This window comes from Rhamphochromis longiceps, linkage group LG9 (assembly GCF_057381845.1).
Source record: "Rhamphochromis longiceps isolate RC_006_pf linkage group LG9, R_longiceps_female_GT1.1, whole genome shotgun sequence".
Lineage (NCBI taxonomy): Eukaryota > Metazoa > Chordata > Actinopteri > Cichliformes > Cichlidae > Rhamphochromis > Rhamphochromis longiceps.
In genome coordinates, this window is record NC_140565.1 from 23,971,459 (window position 1) to 23,985,042 (window position 13,584).

General features: G+C 40.7%; 1 protein-coding gene across 3 annotated transcripts in view; it reads left to right on the forward strand.

The window, feature by feature from the left end:
• Window positions 1-3,209: 3,209 nt before the first annotated feature.
• Window positions 3,210-13,584, forward strand: part of pou6f2 (POU class 6 homeobox 2) — an 85,886-nt gene continuing 75,511 nt past the window's right edge. For 2 of the 3 annotated variants that reach the window (XM_085418964.1, XM_085418966.1), the window contains exons 1-2: window positions 3,210-3,355; window positions 6,014-6,201. In XM_085418964.1, coding sequence (XP_085275090.1) covers window positions 6,030-6,201 — 172 coding nt within the window. In that variant the 5' untranslated portion in view covers window positions 3,210-3,355; window positions 6,014-6,029. Of the gene's footprint in view, window positions 3,356-5,065; window positions 5,188-6,013; window positions 6,202-13,584 lie in introns of those variants that run through there. The other variant, XM_085418965.1, reaches the window with a different exon arrangement.

The following is a 13,584-nucleotide window of genomic DNA, read 5'->3' on the forward strand; positions in this document are numbered from 1 at the left end:
GTCACATGGTGTTTAGCAGTGTTACAGTTGTAGGAAGGAAGCTAAATATGTATATGGGTGCATCTTTACTCTTGATGGTAAAGAATATGAATACTTTGTCCACTTGGTAATAAGCAGTAATTGCATCCAGATTGTGCGTTATTATGATGAGAAATAGCAGCTGAAAGTATTTATTGTGCCTCTTTTTGAAGTAAAATCTGTGGTAGATTTATATACAATTAAAAGTACAGTACTTTTCTGAGGTTGTTTCCTATGCCTGCCTTAATAAAGGAATGTGCATTCACTAATAAAGCAAACACAGTCAGCAAGACTTCCAGTAATAATTAGGCTATTTGTTTTATATATTTGCAGACTTCTCTGAACATGGTGGCTTCGGATATTGGTCGACTCGCCCGGTCCTCCGTCACTCTGCTGACAGCTGCTTGCCTGAGTCCAGATGAATGCCAAAGGTATGATTTGCCTCTTCTTTATTGAGATTGTCTCACACCCCTGTCTTGCCTCATCCATCCTCAGGAGAATCCTAATGCACTGATACCAAGGGGGAATAATTTTTTTTTCTTTACAATCTGCTTAGCAATGATTTATTGATTGCGGCTTCCACCCTCACAGAGAATTACCGATCCTTTTTGGGAAATCAGATTTTCACACCTTTCATGAGTGTGTATGTGGTGCAGGTCTCCAGAGACAGTGTGAGGGGAAACTGACTTTGAGGAGCAGCAGTGTGTGAATCTCTGCGGTGTCGCTCCTCTGCTGCTGCCAGTGGTACGCCCAATGGATGGCCCTGTGATTCTCTGTTTCTCTCTCCATCTCTCTCTCTATAGTTTTGCATTATTTATCACTCGATAAATACAGTATCCAAGCTTGATTTGTTTTCATTCCCTTTCAAACCTCCAAAACATATGCTTTGCCCGCTCTCCCATCATGCAACATGCAAGAGCCCCATCTAAAGTTTAAGCACCTCATGGACAAAAAAGTAAAATAGTAAAAACAACCCTCGCCCTCATAGGAGGAGTCAGATTAGTGCACCGAAAGCTTTGATGCTCCAGAATGTCAGCTCGGTGGATCGATCCAGCAGAAAACACACACACACACACACCTGACCAATCAGAGGCGTCTATCTGTTGTGGACCTGCTGGGCACTGTGGTTTACAAGCTTCAAAGAGCTCCTTTTAATACACTGCTTTGATAGCCCTCAGCCTTCACTGACCCGCCGACCGTCCGCTGGGGAGCGTTTTAGCTTTAGTGGAGGAGAAAGGGATAACTGTTGATCATATTAACGAGCGCGAAAAGAAAAATCATCTCAAGTCTCAGATATTTACACCCCTGACCCCACGAGTCCCGATAACAGTCTGTTAGATCAGCTGCAGATAAAATAATACAAATTGGCTGCATTTTTCCGAGAGTAATTTAACACTATTAACAGCACTTGTTGAGATTTAGATGCACAAAGGCATGAAGTGAAAGCATAGACAGAAGAACAGTTTGGTTAATAACCCTAAGGGGGAGACAAATCATCACCTAACAAACCACATTACACATCTCCATATGCTCGGCCATCACAGCACATCCACATATTCATAAAATATATAATGATCGCTTCAAAAAGTGTCGATACATTATTTCAGTGTAGACATTATATGTTTCATTTAAGGTGGAAAATAAAATGATTTACAAAATGTTAAAGAAACCTTATTTTAATCTTAAAGCAGATGAATACTCGCCGATATCAGGCGTTATTAATCTGAGCGTATGTGTCTGTTTGCATTACACAGGTCCAAAGAAAAATCAGATACTTAAAGTATTTACGTGCCTTTTACGTCACTCATAGCAGCAAATGAAGCTGTTGTGTGTGATTTCTCAGAGATTGGAGAACATTTGTCACCTCGGAAAGTCGTGTTAACTTACAGAGCGAGCTGATGGTTTGACGTTACATTAATGTTTAAGGACAAAGAAAGCATGAAAGAGAATTTTGTCTTTCGGGTGGATTATAAACCTCATTCTGTCGTGCGTTTTTCAGAGCAGGCTGGTGTGCTGCAGCCTGTCCCAGGTTGAAATCACCCTGCATATGCCTCCAGTATGTTGGAGATCATTTGAAGCTATTGAACTGTGCTTTAATTCCACACCTAATAATTACTCTAAACATGTTTTAACCTCTTGAATATTCTTCGTAATGCTGCTCAATAAAGTGTTTTGTAATTTTTTAAGTAGCGTGTGCCCATTGTTCAAACATAATATTTAGATTTTATACTTTTCTGGTTCAACTAATCCCAAATAGCTAGGAGAAATTAAAAATGCATCCCAAACAAGAGCTCGGGTCTCAGGAGGTTAAATATTTATATATGTACAAAATTAACCATAGTTGTTAAAGTTTCAACAGACTGTGTGGTTCTTTTGCACTTTTCTTCCACAATGCAACTTTTAAAAAAACAAAGAAGCTTCAGAAGATTACAGAATATTTAATCTCCAGGGTTTTTTCAGTCTCACTTCATAAGGCTGGTTTTGTGAGAGAAAAGTTTGTTTTGAGACATGTGGCTGCCACTAATGATCATTTTCATCATCAGTTTATCTCTAATATCTCTAACTTATTTCCTTTAATATTAAAATAATCACTAATTGCAAGGAAATACTGAGTGGTCCCACAGTGGGGTATATTACACGTTCACCTAATAAGTGAAAGAGACCCAGTTTAATCCCAGGAGGAGACACAAACCTCTTTGGTGTTGTGACAGGAAGAGCATCCGGCGTAAAAAGGAGCTACCTGCTGTGGCGACCCCTAGCTTTTTAAATACATGCACATGTTGAACATTTGAAATGTCTCAGAATCTGTGTATAGCAAACAAAAGGATACAATTCTTACATTTAAAAATTCTGATCAGCAAATTTTTGCTGAACTAATCAAACTAATCTACCATCAGACAGCTGCTTTTCAAATGGACTTTCTACCTTTGTTTATGTCATTACACAGTAACTATGTAACATCTTTTTTGTTCAGTTTTAATTTGACACTATTCCTGTTTCTGAAACATCTTCATTTGTTGCTTTTTTCCGCTGTTGATAAGAAAGTAATGCAGTTTTGGAGTCACATATAATTTGGTATACTTTAAAACTACCGGAGATCATTTATTAATATAAAATGATGCCATGACAGTTACACAGGGTGTTATTTATTTATCTTTTCTTTCTTTGTGAACCAGGAGTGTTCACCTTGAGTGTTCGATCACATGCTGAAGACCGCCACCCAGTGACGTCTCACACTGGAACGGCACTGGTAAAACCACCAGCTCTAAGCTTGGATATCTGATGACACTCGGGACGCTCTGCTAACCACCGATTCTCCACCCACTGAGGGCTTTTGGTGAGCGTGAGGCGAAGAGCAGGGCATCAAGTGCTTTTTCTTGTTTCTGCGACCTGTTCCCGAGCCGAGGCCAGACTGGGTGAGGAGACAAACCTTCTCCAGTCTGTCCATGTCTGCTCTTGCCATCAGTAGCTCACGTTATTGCTAATCACAGGTCTCAGAGCTACTTATAATAATGAAGATAATCCGTTACATCCTTAGAAGCAGCAATGCAATTTCTGATGTCAACTTTTTAAATATCCCTTTTTTTATTACGTATTATTGTAACAAGATTAGCGTTATCTCATTACTCACTCAGCTTAAACGAGTTAAAAACATGCACTTTGGTTGGAGTGACTGCAATAAAGCAAAGCTGGCTGTTTTGAAGTAATTAACAGCTGTGTGAGATGGTGAGAGATGTGTTGCCCCCTTATCCTGGAGCCTCAGAGGCCAGGGGAAGATTAGAGCTCTGATCTCATTCCCAGCACTTGTTTGGAGTCTGTCAGGAAGAGAAATGCCAGCATTAGAGAGGTAGCGCCACACTCCTGATATGATGAAATAAGGAGAAAAAGGGAAAGGGAAAAAGATGGAGGGATGGACAGAAAGGACCCTGCCCTTCTCTGAAGTGTCAGTAGCTTGTTTATTCTATTTTTCATCGTAGCTGCTGGGGCAAAGATTCCCATTTTTCCTTTTATTTTTCCCCCCCCCACCTCCTAACAAAAACCACTGCTCTCATTTTTTATAGGTCTTGCAAACTCTCATGCCCCAGTGAAAATTACATTGTGAAACGGTAGAAATTTCAGGGCTGCCTGTGCTCTCCGCTGTCCCTCTGAGCTTTCAAACAGTCAACAGACTGTGAAGAATAAATAATAAAAAACTATTGATTATTTTGATGACTGCAAGATTCAATTAGGTATTAATTTTGCCCTCCAGTGGACCTATCAAGCAACTCAAAGGAGAGGAGCTAGGAGGTGGAGGTTGGGGGGGTGGACCCACATGCATGCAGAGTGCGGCCAAGCTCAGACAGAGGGGAAAATGTGTTTACCTCGGCGGGCCGAGAGGTGCATTGATGCGCAGTGTCCCACATTTAAGTGCTGCACAAATGAAGCCCTGATGACTAGTGACATTGTTACCGGGGATATGAGTATTGACCAGTCGGCTCACGTTTTTTTAACGACAGCCTAAACTACCCCTATTGATTAACATTTTCATAGATTATCATGTGTCATATCAAAGAGGGCAGATTCTCGTGATGAGCACATTAAAAAGGCCCCTCTGGGTAGGAATTCATTGACCACCCTAATAGACGTTGTGGGGGTTGCTGATGGGTGCAGGGGGCGAGATAAGGCTCACCCTTCTTTTTCTTTTTTTCCTTTTCTGCGCCTGTATGAGCCGCATGGTCACCTGTCCTTTGCTCAGACGTATTTAGGTTGTACTCGATTCATAAATAAGAAAGAAGGCCGTAGTCCTGCTGCTCCGTGTCTGCGCCTCAGAGCCTGAGGTGGGATGAACGCTGTCTGAGGAGCTTTCCAGTGCGAAGACACAAGGAGGAAGGGACAGAGAGGGAGGGAGAGTGTGTGTGTGTGTGTGTGAACAAGAGAGGGAGAGAGAGGGAGGGAGGAGGTGACATCTCCAGGGTTTGTCTTAGGAAGCTACCTCAGGCTTGAACCTGTGGTGGCCATTCAAATGCAGGAAGGTTGAGGAGGCTGCTTCTGGTTCAGTAGAAAGCATGCAATAGCCAGTCCCTGTGCTGTGGTGGTTTTAGCAGGTTTTAGCTGCTGCTTTGACTCTTTTCAACATTTGGACTTTCATTAAACACTTTTTCCCATCTTTTCTGCTGGAGCTTTGTCTTGGTAAGAGAAGTTTTTCCTTTTTAAGAAAGTTTTCCATAAAATGAAAACAAAAAACAGACTTAAATAGGCGCAAGTGCTGCTGCTAAATTATGTATTTTTAGCACACTGTGTATTTTCCTCAGTTTAGGCTAATACTTTAATCGTGTCACGTTGATGCTTCTCATTCTTGTTTTGAAGTGTTGACAAAAGAAAAAGAAAAGATAATAATTGGGATAAAAATTTGGGAACATCGGCGACTTCATCTCTTGTTTAGATCAGGCCTTACGTTCACGTTGTCCCACTCTGCTGCGCGGTGTCACCCTTAATCTCATCTGTTGTCGCAAACTATGTGAAAATTGATATAATCAGCGGTGTGTACTGTCGCTCATATGTTCCTTTTAGATGTAGAATTAGATTTATTTCATTTATTTATCAGCGCACAGTCCATGGACCTCTTTGTAGACTGCTGTCAGCTTAGTGTTTGCTGAAGATGAGGCACATGTCAGGTAGTAATGAGCCCTTGGAGATGGATGTATCACTGTTTTAGGACTGCAGGGTATAATGGCAAAGCCACGCGATCCGTAACAGTTCTTCACCAGGCAGCAGCCGGCAGTATCAGCGGGGTAGCACCAGCCTCAGATAAAAGAGAGAGCTGGAGAGGGAGGGAGCAGGAGAGAGAGGGAGAGTGATGAGTGAGCCATAGAAAGGAGAAGCTGGGTAGAGAGAGAGTGAGTAGAGGCATAGAGAAGGAGCCGGTGAGGGTGAGACCACGAAACACATCTAACCAGGGGCATTTTCTCTTTTTTTCCCCCCCCCTCTCCTCCCTGTTTCCCACCTGGGCTTTCAGCTCCCTCCAGGATCCGATGATTACAGGGCAGCTGAGCAAGCCGCTGCTCTCCCTGCGCAGCGACATGAGCGTGGCAGAACTCCGGGCGGACGACAAAGCGGCCACCCCAGACAGCGATCTGAACGACGAGCCCCTGCTCCTGCCCTCCGAGGCCACGGACAGAGAGGGCACTCCCAACAAGCTTTACGGTAAGTCAACTTACACCTCACGTCCGTCCGTTCTCCTCCACAAAGCTGCTGGATGAGGTCTGGGTGAGAACTGGTACAAGCAGAGGGCTTCCAGTGCTGGGACAGGTGTCAGCAGCGGCAAACTAAGTGCAGCAACGAGCAAGTGCTTAGATTTGTTAATGGTTAAATTAGTGTTAATAGAATTCATTCACCTACAGACTTCAGAAAATGTGCACAAGTATTTAAGCTGCAGTATATTTTTATTTTATTGCATGTTAGTCCTGAATAAGTTATGATTGGAGGGAAAAAGTATTTAATATTGTTGTGTATTTTATGAAAGCAGCATTTTATGGGTCTCTTCTATTATAAAGTCAATTAAAAAGTTGATCTCAAACTGACTAATTTTTTCCAGTTAGAATATTTTTTGCTTTCACTCCAACTTCACATCTCTGAGAGTGTCTGATAATGTAATACAGTTCATCTTTAATCTAAATGGAGAAACTCTTGATTATTTATAATTTAAACAATGATGAATTTTATGCAACTGATCCTAATTATAACATGCATTCTTCCCAAAATTATTGTATTAATTCTTAGCACATCACATATAAAATCTAGCATCTGCATAATTGCTGAGACCTCTATTTTTTTTAATGCTGCTTGTTTTTAGTCTAGAAGTTGGGAATTGTGTTCAAAATTAGACAATTTCTCAGTCAGCATGCTCATTATTTCTGCAGTTATCTCATTAATTGAGTGTTGAGACTGTTTGGGCTGTGTTTAGATAAGTGTGTGCTTTTAAAAAAAAAACTCAATCACCAAGCCTCGTCATAAATCAATAAGCATAATGACAGAAATAATCATTTTAGCTAGTTTTCTAATTATAATTTGTAATGAAAAAATGAAAATTAGCTCTAAACGTTTGTTTTTCATCATTGCTTTTATTATCTGAATATTTGAAGATCTATTATTATTTTTTCTGTCACACAGAGGCAAATTGAGATTACAGAATTCAATGAGAATTATGTACTTTTATCCATATTTGTGAGTTTTATCCATCTTCACATATTAAATTATTATATTATGGAGTTTATTTATTCTGCTTGATTCTTTTTTTGCAAAAGACCTTTTAAAATGTTCTAGAAAGACATCTGAAGGATTTAAAAAGCTGATTATGTCATCATCTTAGCATTTGACCTTTTTATCTTTATTTTAATATTAGTTTATTATATTCTTTCTTTTTCCTTTTTCTTGATGTGGAAGAAAGCAAGTGACAAAATTCTCCTCTAATGGCTTCAGATGTTGGCACTGAATATGTATTCAAACTTCTCCTCAGCTTTTGATGGTCTGGAAGTTAGGCTGTCTCTGTATTTGTGGAAGTGGGTTTTGTGTGTGAGTGATTTTGATATGTAATTGCTTTTTCTGGTGCAGTAAACAGTGCAACTTTTTTTAATAAGAGGCGTTAATATGTTGAATATGTGCGTCTCTATCTGAATGTGTGTGTGTGAGTGTTGGAGGGGGGTGTGGAAGAAAGTATAGCAGCATGCCTATAGAGTGATGTGGCCAAATATTTGTGAATGAAGCAAAATATGAATTTAGAGGAGGGCGAGCCAAATTTTACTCTCAGACCCAATCTGAGAGAGTTCGGTTGTCTTTTAAATCCTTATTTCAAGAATAACCCGAGGCTAGTCTTCTAAACAAGGACTGCGTTCTGCAGGATTTGTCTCAAAAGTGTTGCAATTTGGTTTAATAAGCATCAAGTTTCTCCTTTTTTCTTCCTTTCTGATCAGTTCTGAGTCCTCTCACTGCTTTTTATTTGTCTTTTTCTCTCACGTGTGTACACCAAAATATAAGCAGATGCATTGCTAGTTTTTTTTTTTTATATATTTATTTGATGCTATTAATTTGCTTTGTTAATGGAGCAAATGCTTAGAAAAACATGCATAGATCCAGTAATTCCTGGAGCACTGCTTGATGTTTGCTGACGGTCTGTCATCATCGGACATGTGTCTAGTCGGAGCCGCTCTTCTTTAACTTGTGAATTTCGAGGAGACGTTTCCTCTCTGCCCGGTGGCAGAGCCCTGGGCTGTGCCAGCAGCAGGTTGAGTTTGGGAACCGCTGCCCACACGACCTGTCAGGGAATGGCGAGGAGAAGTGGCGTAGTCATGTCCTCTGCTGTGAGGGAGAAAGTGGAAAGAGTGGGGGTGAGGGTAGGGGTGAGGGGTTGGAGAGGAAGAAGAGAATCAGCATCTTTCTTTCTTGAAACGCTTCAGGACTGAAAAGGAAAGGCATGGTGTGGTGGTAATTTATGCTCCTGCAAATGTAACTTTTTGGTATTTTTTAGTTTTTAAGTAATTCTTTTTTGGTATTTGCCATTAAGATTCATAACAACATCTCTGATGCTTCTCCCAAGTCATCTTAGTCTAACACGTGTGCCCAGAAAGGTTTAAATAAACTAGACTGTTTAACTTAATTCCTTAAAAGGTGACAAATTTGACCAATTTTGAGTGGATGAATAGTTTAAAGAGAGAAAGATCTTCACCAGTGATTAACAACTACAGCTTTTGTTGTCATTATGAGCTACATTTGCTTATACCCGTGTTTGCAGGGAACTCTCGTGGCTGCAGAGAGATTGTATTATGTATTATGTATTATGATTATAAATGCTCCAACCTTGAGACAGGCCTTTAAACTCAGCCTTATATTTTCCAATGCTTTTCTTTATGTGTTTCAACTCTGTGTGGCGAGGAAGCGAGATAATGGCATACTTTCATTCCTCACATTCACAAGAAGAAAATACGACTTTGTTCTGTTTTACGCCTCTTATTTTGAAAAAATCCCTGACAGAATTGCTCCAGTTTTTTGATTGACAGACGTGCACGAATAGACGGCGCACTAATAGTTTCAAGGGAATGTAAATCATGTTGAGACTTCATTTGTTCCCCTGTAATTTAACCAAGTCTTTCGATTCATGATTCAAACAGTTTGAAATATAGTGACAGACTCCAGGTTATACAAGATGTTTTTTTTTGTTTGTTTGCTGTTTTTTGGGGGGGTGGGGGTGGGGGGAGGACTGTTGATAGCAAACAGCTTTTGCTGAGTATCAATATTAATGAGCGTCTGCACTAAGATGTGGTTACATGTGCCATTTATGTGTTTTTATATTTGTAAGGACGACAAAAAGCTAACTTTTCTTTCCCGTAGGCCTCGTGTATGACTTTTTCATTGTAGCCTTAATAGTGTTTAAAAGAGTTTGTGCCAGAAGAAGTCAGGGGGAGACAATGACAGTAGCGGTCATGTTTGTCTACAGTAAATTGTCCATCTTCTACACCCACCACATGCTTACTGCAGTTGTGAAAGGGTCGTTCTCCTCCTAAAAGCTTGCCTGTGCAAATAGTCTTCCACTTCAGGTAACAGGGGCTACGAGGCACCACAAACATCCTGCTGCCTTGTATTTATTCCAAGTAGAAGTGGACATTAGGTGGGAAAGCTGTGGTTAGTAGGGCAAGCAATCTTTTTTTTTTTTCCAGAGGACGAGATGGTGTTGGATGCGTACAGTTTCTGTCTTCTCTTCTCAAGCAAATCTCCCCCTTTCAGACATCAACAGACAAGATAATAAGACACTCAGAGCACAATTCGGTATTATATTCAGCAACCAAAGGCTCATCTCTTGTCAGTTTGCATTTACTCTCCCAAGGATGTGACGCTTCTATCATCATGCTGTCAAAGAGAGCCAGGCTGGAACGACAGGAGCACTCATTTCATACACTTACTGTCTACATGAAATGGTCTGCACTTATACGGATTCTGGCAAAATGGTGGAACATTTTCACAAAGGTCACCTAGAGGCACGTCCCCCTCCCCAAAAGAACAAAACGAATCTTCATTGATTCCCAGCGCTGGAGGTCATTCGGAACAGAAAGTCCAACCCGAACGGTACGTCTGCTGTAACGCTCCAGCGTGCTGTTGGGTGTTTTCGTTCCCATCTATAATCAGATTGGACTCTGGATTACTGATGCTAATTTCATCTGGACTAAAGTCCGACCACTAGTGGACTTTTGAAAAATGTGATTTTCATAGAAACATTTCTTTAAATGTATATTGAGAAAGGAAAATTATAGTATACTTCAGTATACTTTAGTTAGACAGTGGCATTGTTGGATAACTAGAATCAGCAAATCTGTGATAAATCACTTGGGCTCTATTCTGTACAGTTTAACACTTATACTCAAAAACATCAACCAAAACAAAACAGTCTCAGCTAACTGAAAGAGGTCCAATCTGCTCGATTAACAACACTGGCCATCATAACTGAGGGTAACCTTCTTATGTTAAAAAAGACTTTAATAAGGTCAGTGTGAAGCAGCCTATAGTCAAGTGTTGATCCCAGCAAGGGATGATTTAGGAATAATCCCAAACTAGAGTAGGGAATTCACATCCAGCTTGGTTATGGTTGCAGCTGTTGCTGCTACTTGCAGACACAGGAAACACAGGAAGTTGTTACTTTGTCTTATAAAACATACTGAACGGTGCCATTTCTGATATGTTCACTTTTAAAGTAAAAAGGAAGAACATCGTAATTTCTCCTTGAGATGTTTTCCCATTCTAGTCGCTGAGCTGTAATTTGGACGCCTATTTCCAAAAATAACATTTACACTTTAAAAAAAAATGAAGCCACACTCGAAGCTTCTTTGACAGGGCGTCAAGTCAGGTAGGAGGCAAATATGAATAAACATTTAGTAAATGCAATGAAATTAAATTAAGCATGAAAATATTTTAAAAAGGATGTTTTTCTTCCGGAACACTTTTTCTGCTTATTTACAGCATCACAGGTAAACATATCGATTTGATGTAATTTCATTTTAACTACTTTTTAAAGAATTTTAATGTATCTGTTATCTCCAAGAAACTCAAAGAAAGCATCTCACAGTTCTCTGATTCATGTTTTCCATCCATAGAGCCCCTCAGACAAATCTAATTTGAATCCAGGAAAGAAATCATATCCACTGATTATTGATTTGTGTCATTACAGATATTGTAGTACTCCTATTTTAATCACATTTTGCAAACCAAAGGTTTCATCAGATTTTCTCTTTAACCTTTTCATGATGTTAGCTTCACATATTTTGAGTTTGACGATATTTTACCCCAAATTCATAATTTTACTTGATTGTTAAATGCTTGTAATTGTCACTGAAATTGAAGTTGGCATTTTGAAATGTATTTTAGGTCCTTTTGATGGAAAAGTGTTTCTCAGTGTAGTGGACATGTGAAAATATGACAATTAAAACGAATAAATAGCGAGCAGAGGTGAATCCTCTTCAAGAATTCTTAGAAAACAACCCAGAATAATGTTTTCAACTGGATTTGTAGATTGGACCTTGTTTCTCTGAATGCTTCCATACTTGGTGATAGATATATTTTGCAGCTATGAGACAAAACAACTGTGTTGTGTAAAAAAATCTCTTTCATGCACACATATAATCGCACAAAGGGGCGTGCACAAGCGCACACTGCTCGAGGCACGGGTTCTTATTATTTTTGTGTAATCAGCTTAGCGAGCGGGATGCATGGTGTGAAAGGCAGCTTGCTGATGCAGAGAGCCTCGTAACGTTGTGTGGTGAGGTTAAGTAATAAAGTGGCGCAAACCCGCCGTTGAATGGGCCACGCTGAGTAAATAAGAGTGGATAAAGGAGGCCGACAGGGAACAAGTCTCTCCCCGGGAGGTGGATCTCATTATGGGGATTTCAGCTGTCTGCGCAAACTCTAAAACAAGCTTAATGCATGCCTGTAAAGCAGGTGTAATACATTGGCTAATGTGCCCGCAGAGCCCGTGGCTAGCGCAACACAATCAGTGCATGGCGAGGAGGACAGGGAGGGAGGATGAGCGCAAGGCGGACTTCTTGTTTTTGCTACGAGCAGCAGCAAAGGTCATCACGTTTCTGATGCTTGTTTATGCAGAAATGACTTTGAGCAAAATGTAGAACTTCAAAATATCTGCCAGTTTAATTCTTCCCCATTCTTTGTTGGCTTAAAGTTGAGAAGATTGACTAGATTACAAGATCTATAGGTGGGCATCTGGGGAGAAAACAAATTGAATTTGAGTATGCATTTATTTTAGTTATCCACATTCTTTAAGTTGGCAAATAATTTTCAAAAAAACAAAACAAACCATGCATATGTTGCATCCACTCCATAACCAATATCTCTAAGCCTTTCATGTAGAGCTAACAAAGAGGCATCACATCTCCTGGCACGGACACGGTTTGTGTTGTTGAGATGTAATTGAAGCTGCAAGGGTCACATTTTCGGAATAGAAATTACAGTCTTGTCTTTGACTTGTGTGGCGTGAACTAGAGATGCATCCCAGAGCCCCTGTGTCCTTCACAAGCCTTTATTATTTATAACGCTCGCTCTTTGAGCAATGACCAGTACTAATGCATAACCTTCTGTCCTTCTGGCTGATTCGCTTCCTTTGAAACCAAAGATTGAGGCAGGAGAAGTGGGTGTATGGTGGATGAGGCAGGGGTGTGGGCGGGCGAAGGGGGAGAGCTAGTATAGGGCAGTGGAGATCCAGGCTATCGAGAAGTTATTATGTTTTTTTTCCTTTATATCTGAGGATGAGGAATAACACTGTGATGCTTCTTTCCTCCAGAACAGAGTTATGGACTTCAAAGCAATACTATTTCCTGACATCCCTCCTTCCACTATTTGTCTGCTCCACCAGAATAATGTGCTGGGAGTGGTGGGCTGGGGTGGGGTGCCTTTTAGCTGTATGATTATTTGCTTGTTTCCACCTGTACCCACTCAGCTCTGTAAATATGGCCACAACAGGGCAATACAGTAAGAACTAATACTTTGGCCAGATAAACTCATTTCTAGATAAACTCCGTTTAGCTCAGGTTCAGTGGAGGTAAGATATACTTTTGTGCAGCCCGTATCACCTGATGTTATCCTGTGGTGATTGAGCCTGTGCTGCAGCGCTGCTGTGATCCATTGTTATTATACCTCTATGACAGAAGAAACGGGTGAGGAGTGGGGGAGGAGGAGAGGAGGCATTGAGGGGCAAGGGGTAGAAAGTGGGACACAGGCAGCATTAGCGCCAGATAGCCTGGGGGGCCGAGGCTGATGGGTCAGGCATGACATGTGGGTGTCTAGCCCCCCACACGTGCACACACAACTCATACACACCACGCTGGATTGGGCTCGCACCCCACCGGCTACTTCTATATGTCCTGCAGTTTACCAGATGCAGGTTTAAAAAAATAAAAGCCTCCTCTTAACCCGATCGTAGTGTGAAGATACAAGTTTGAAGCTCTTTAAGTGGGATGCATCAAAGTTTTTGTTATTTACTGCCCTCAGTTTACTTTAAAGTCAAAGACAAGGCTGCAGCTAAAAGTTGCTTCC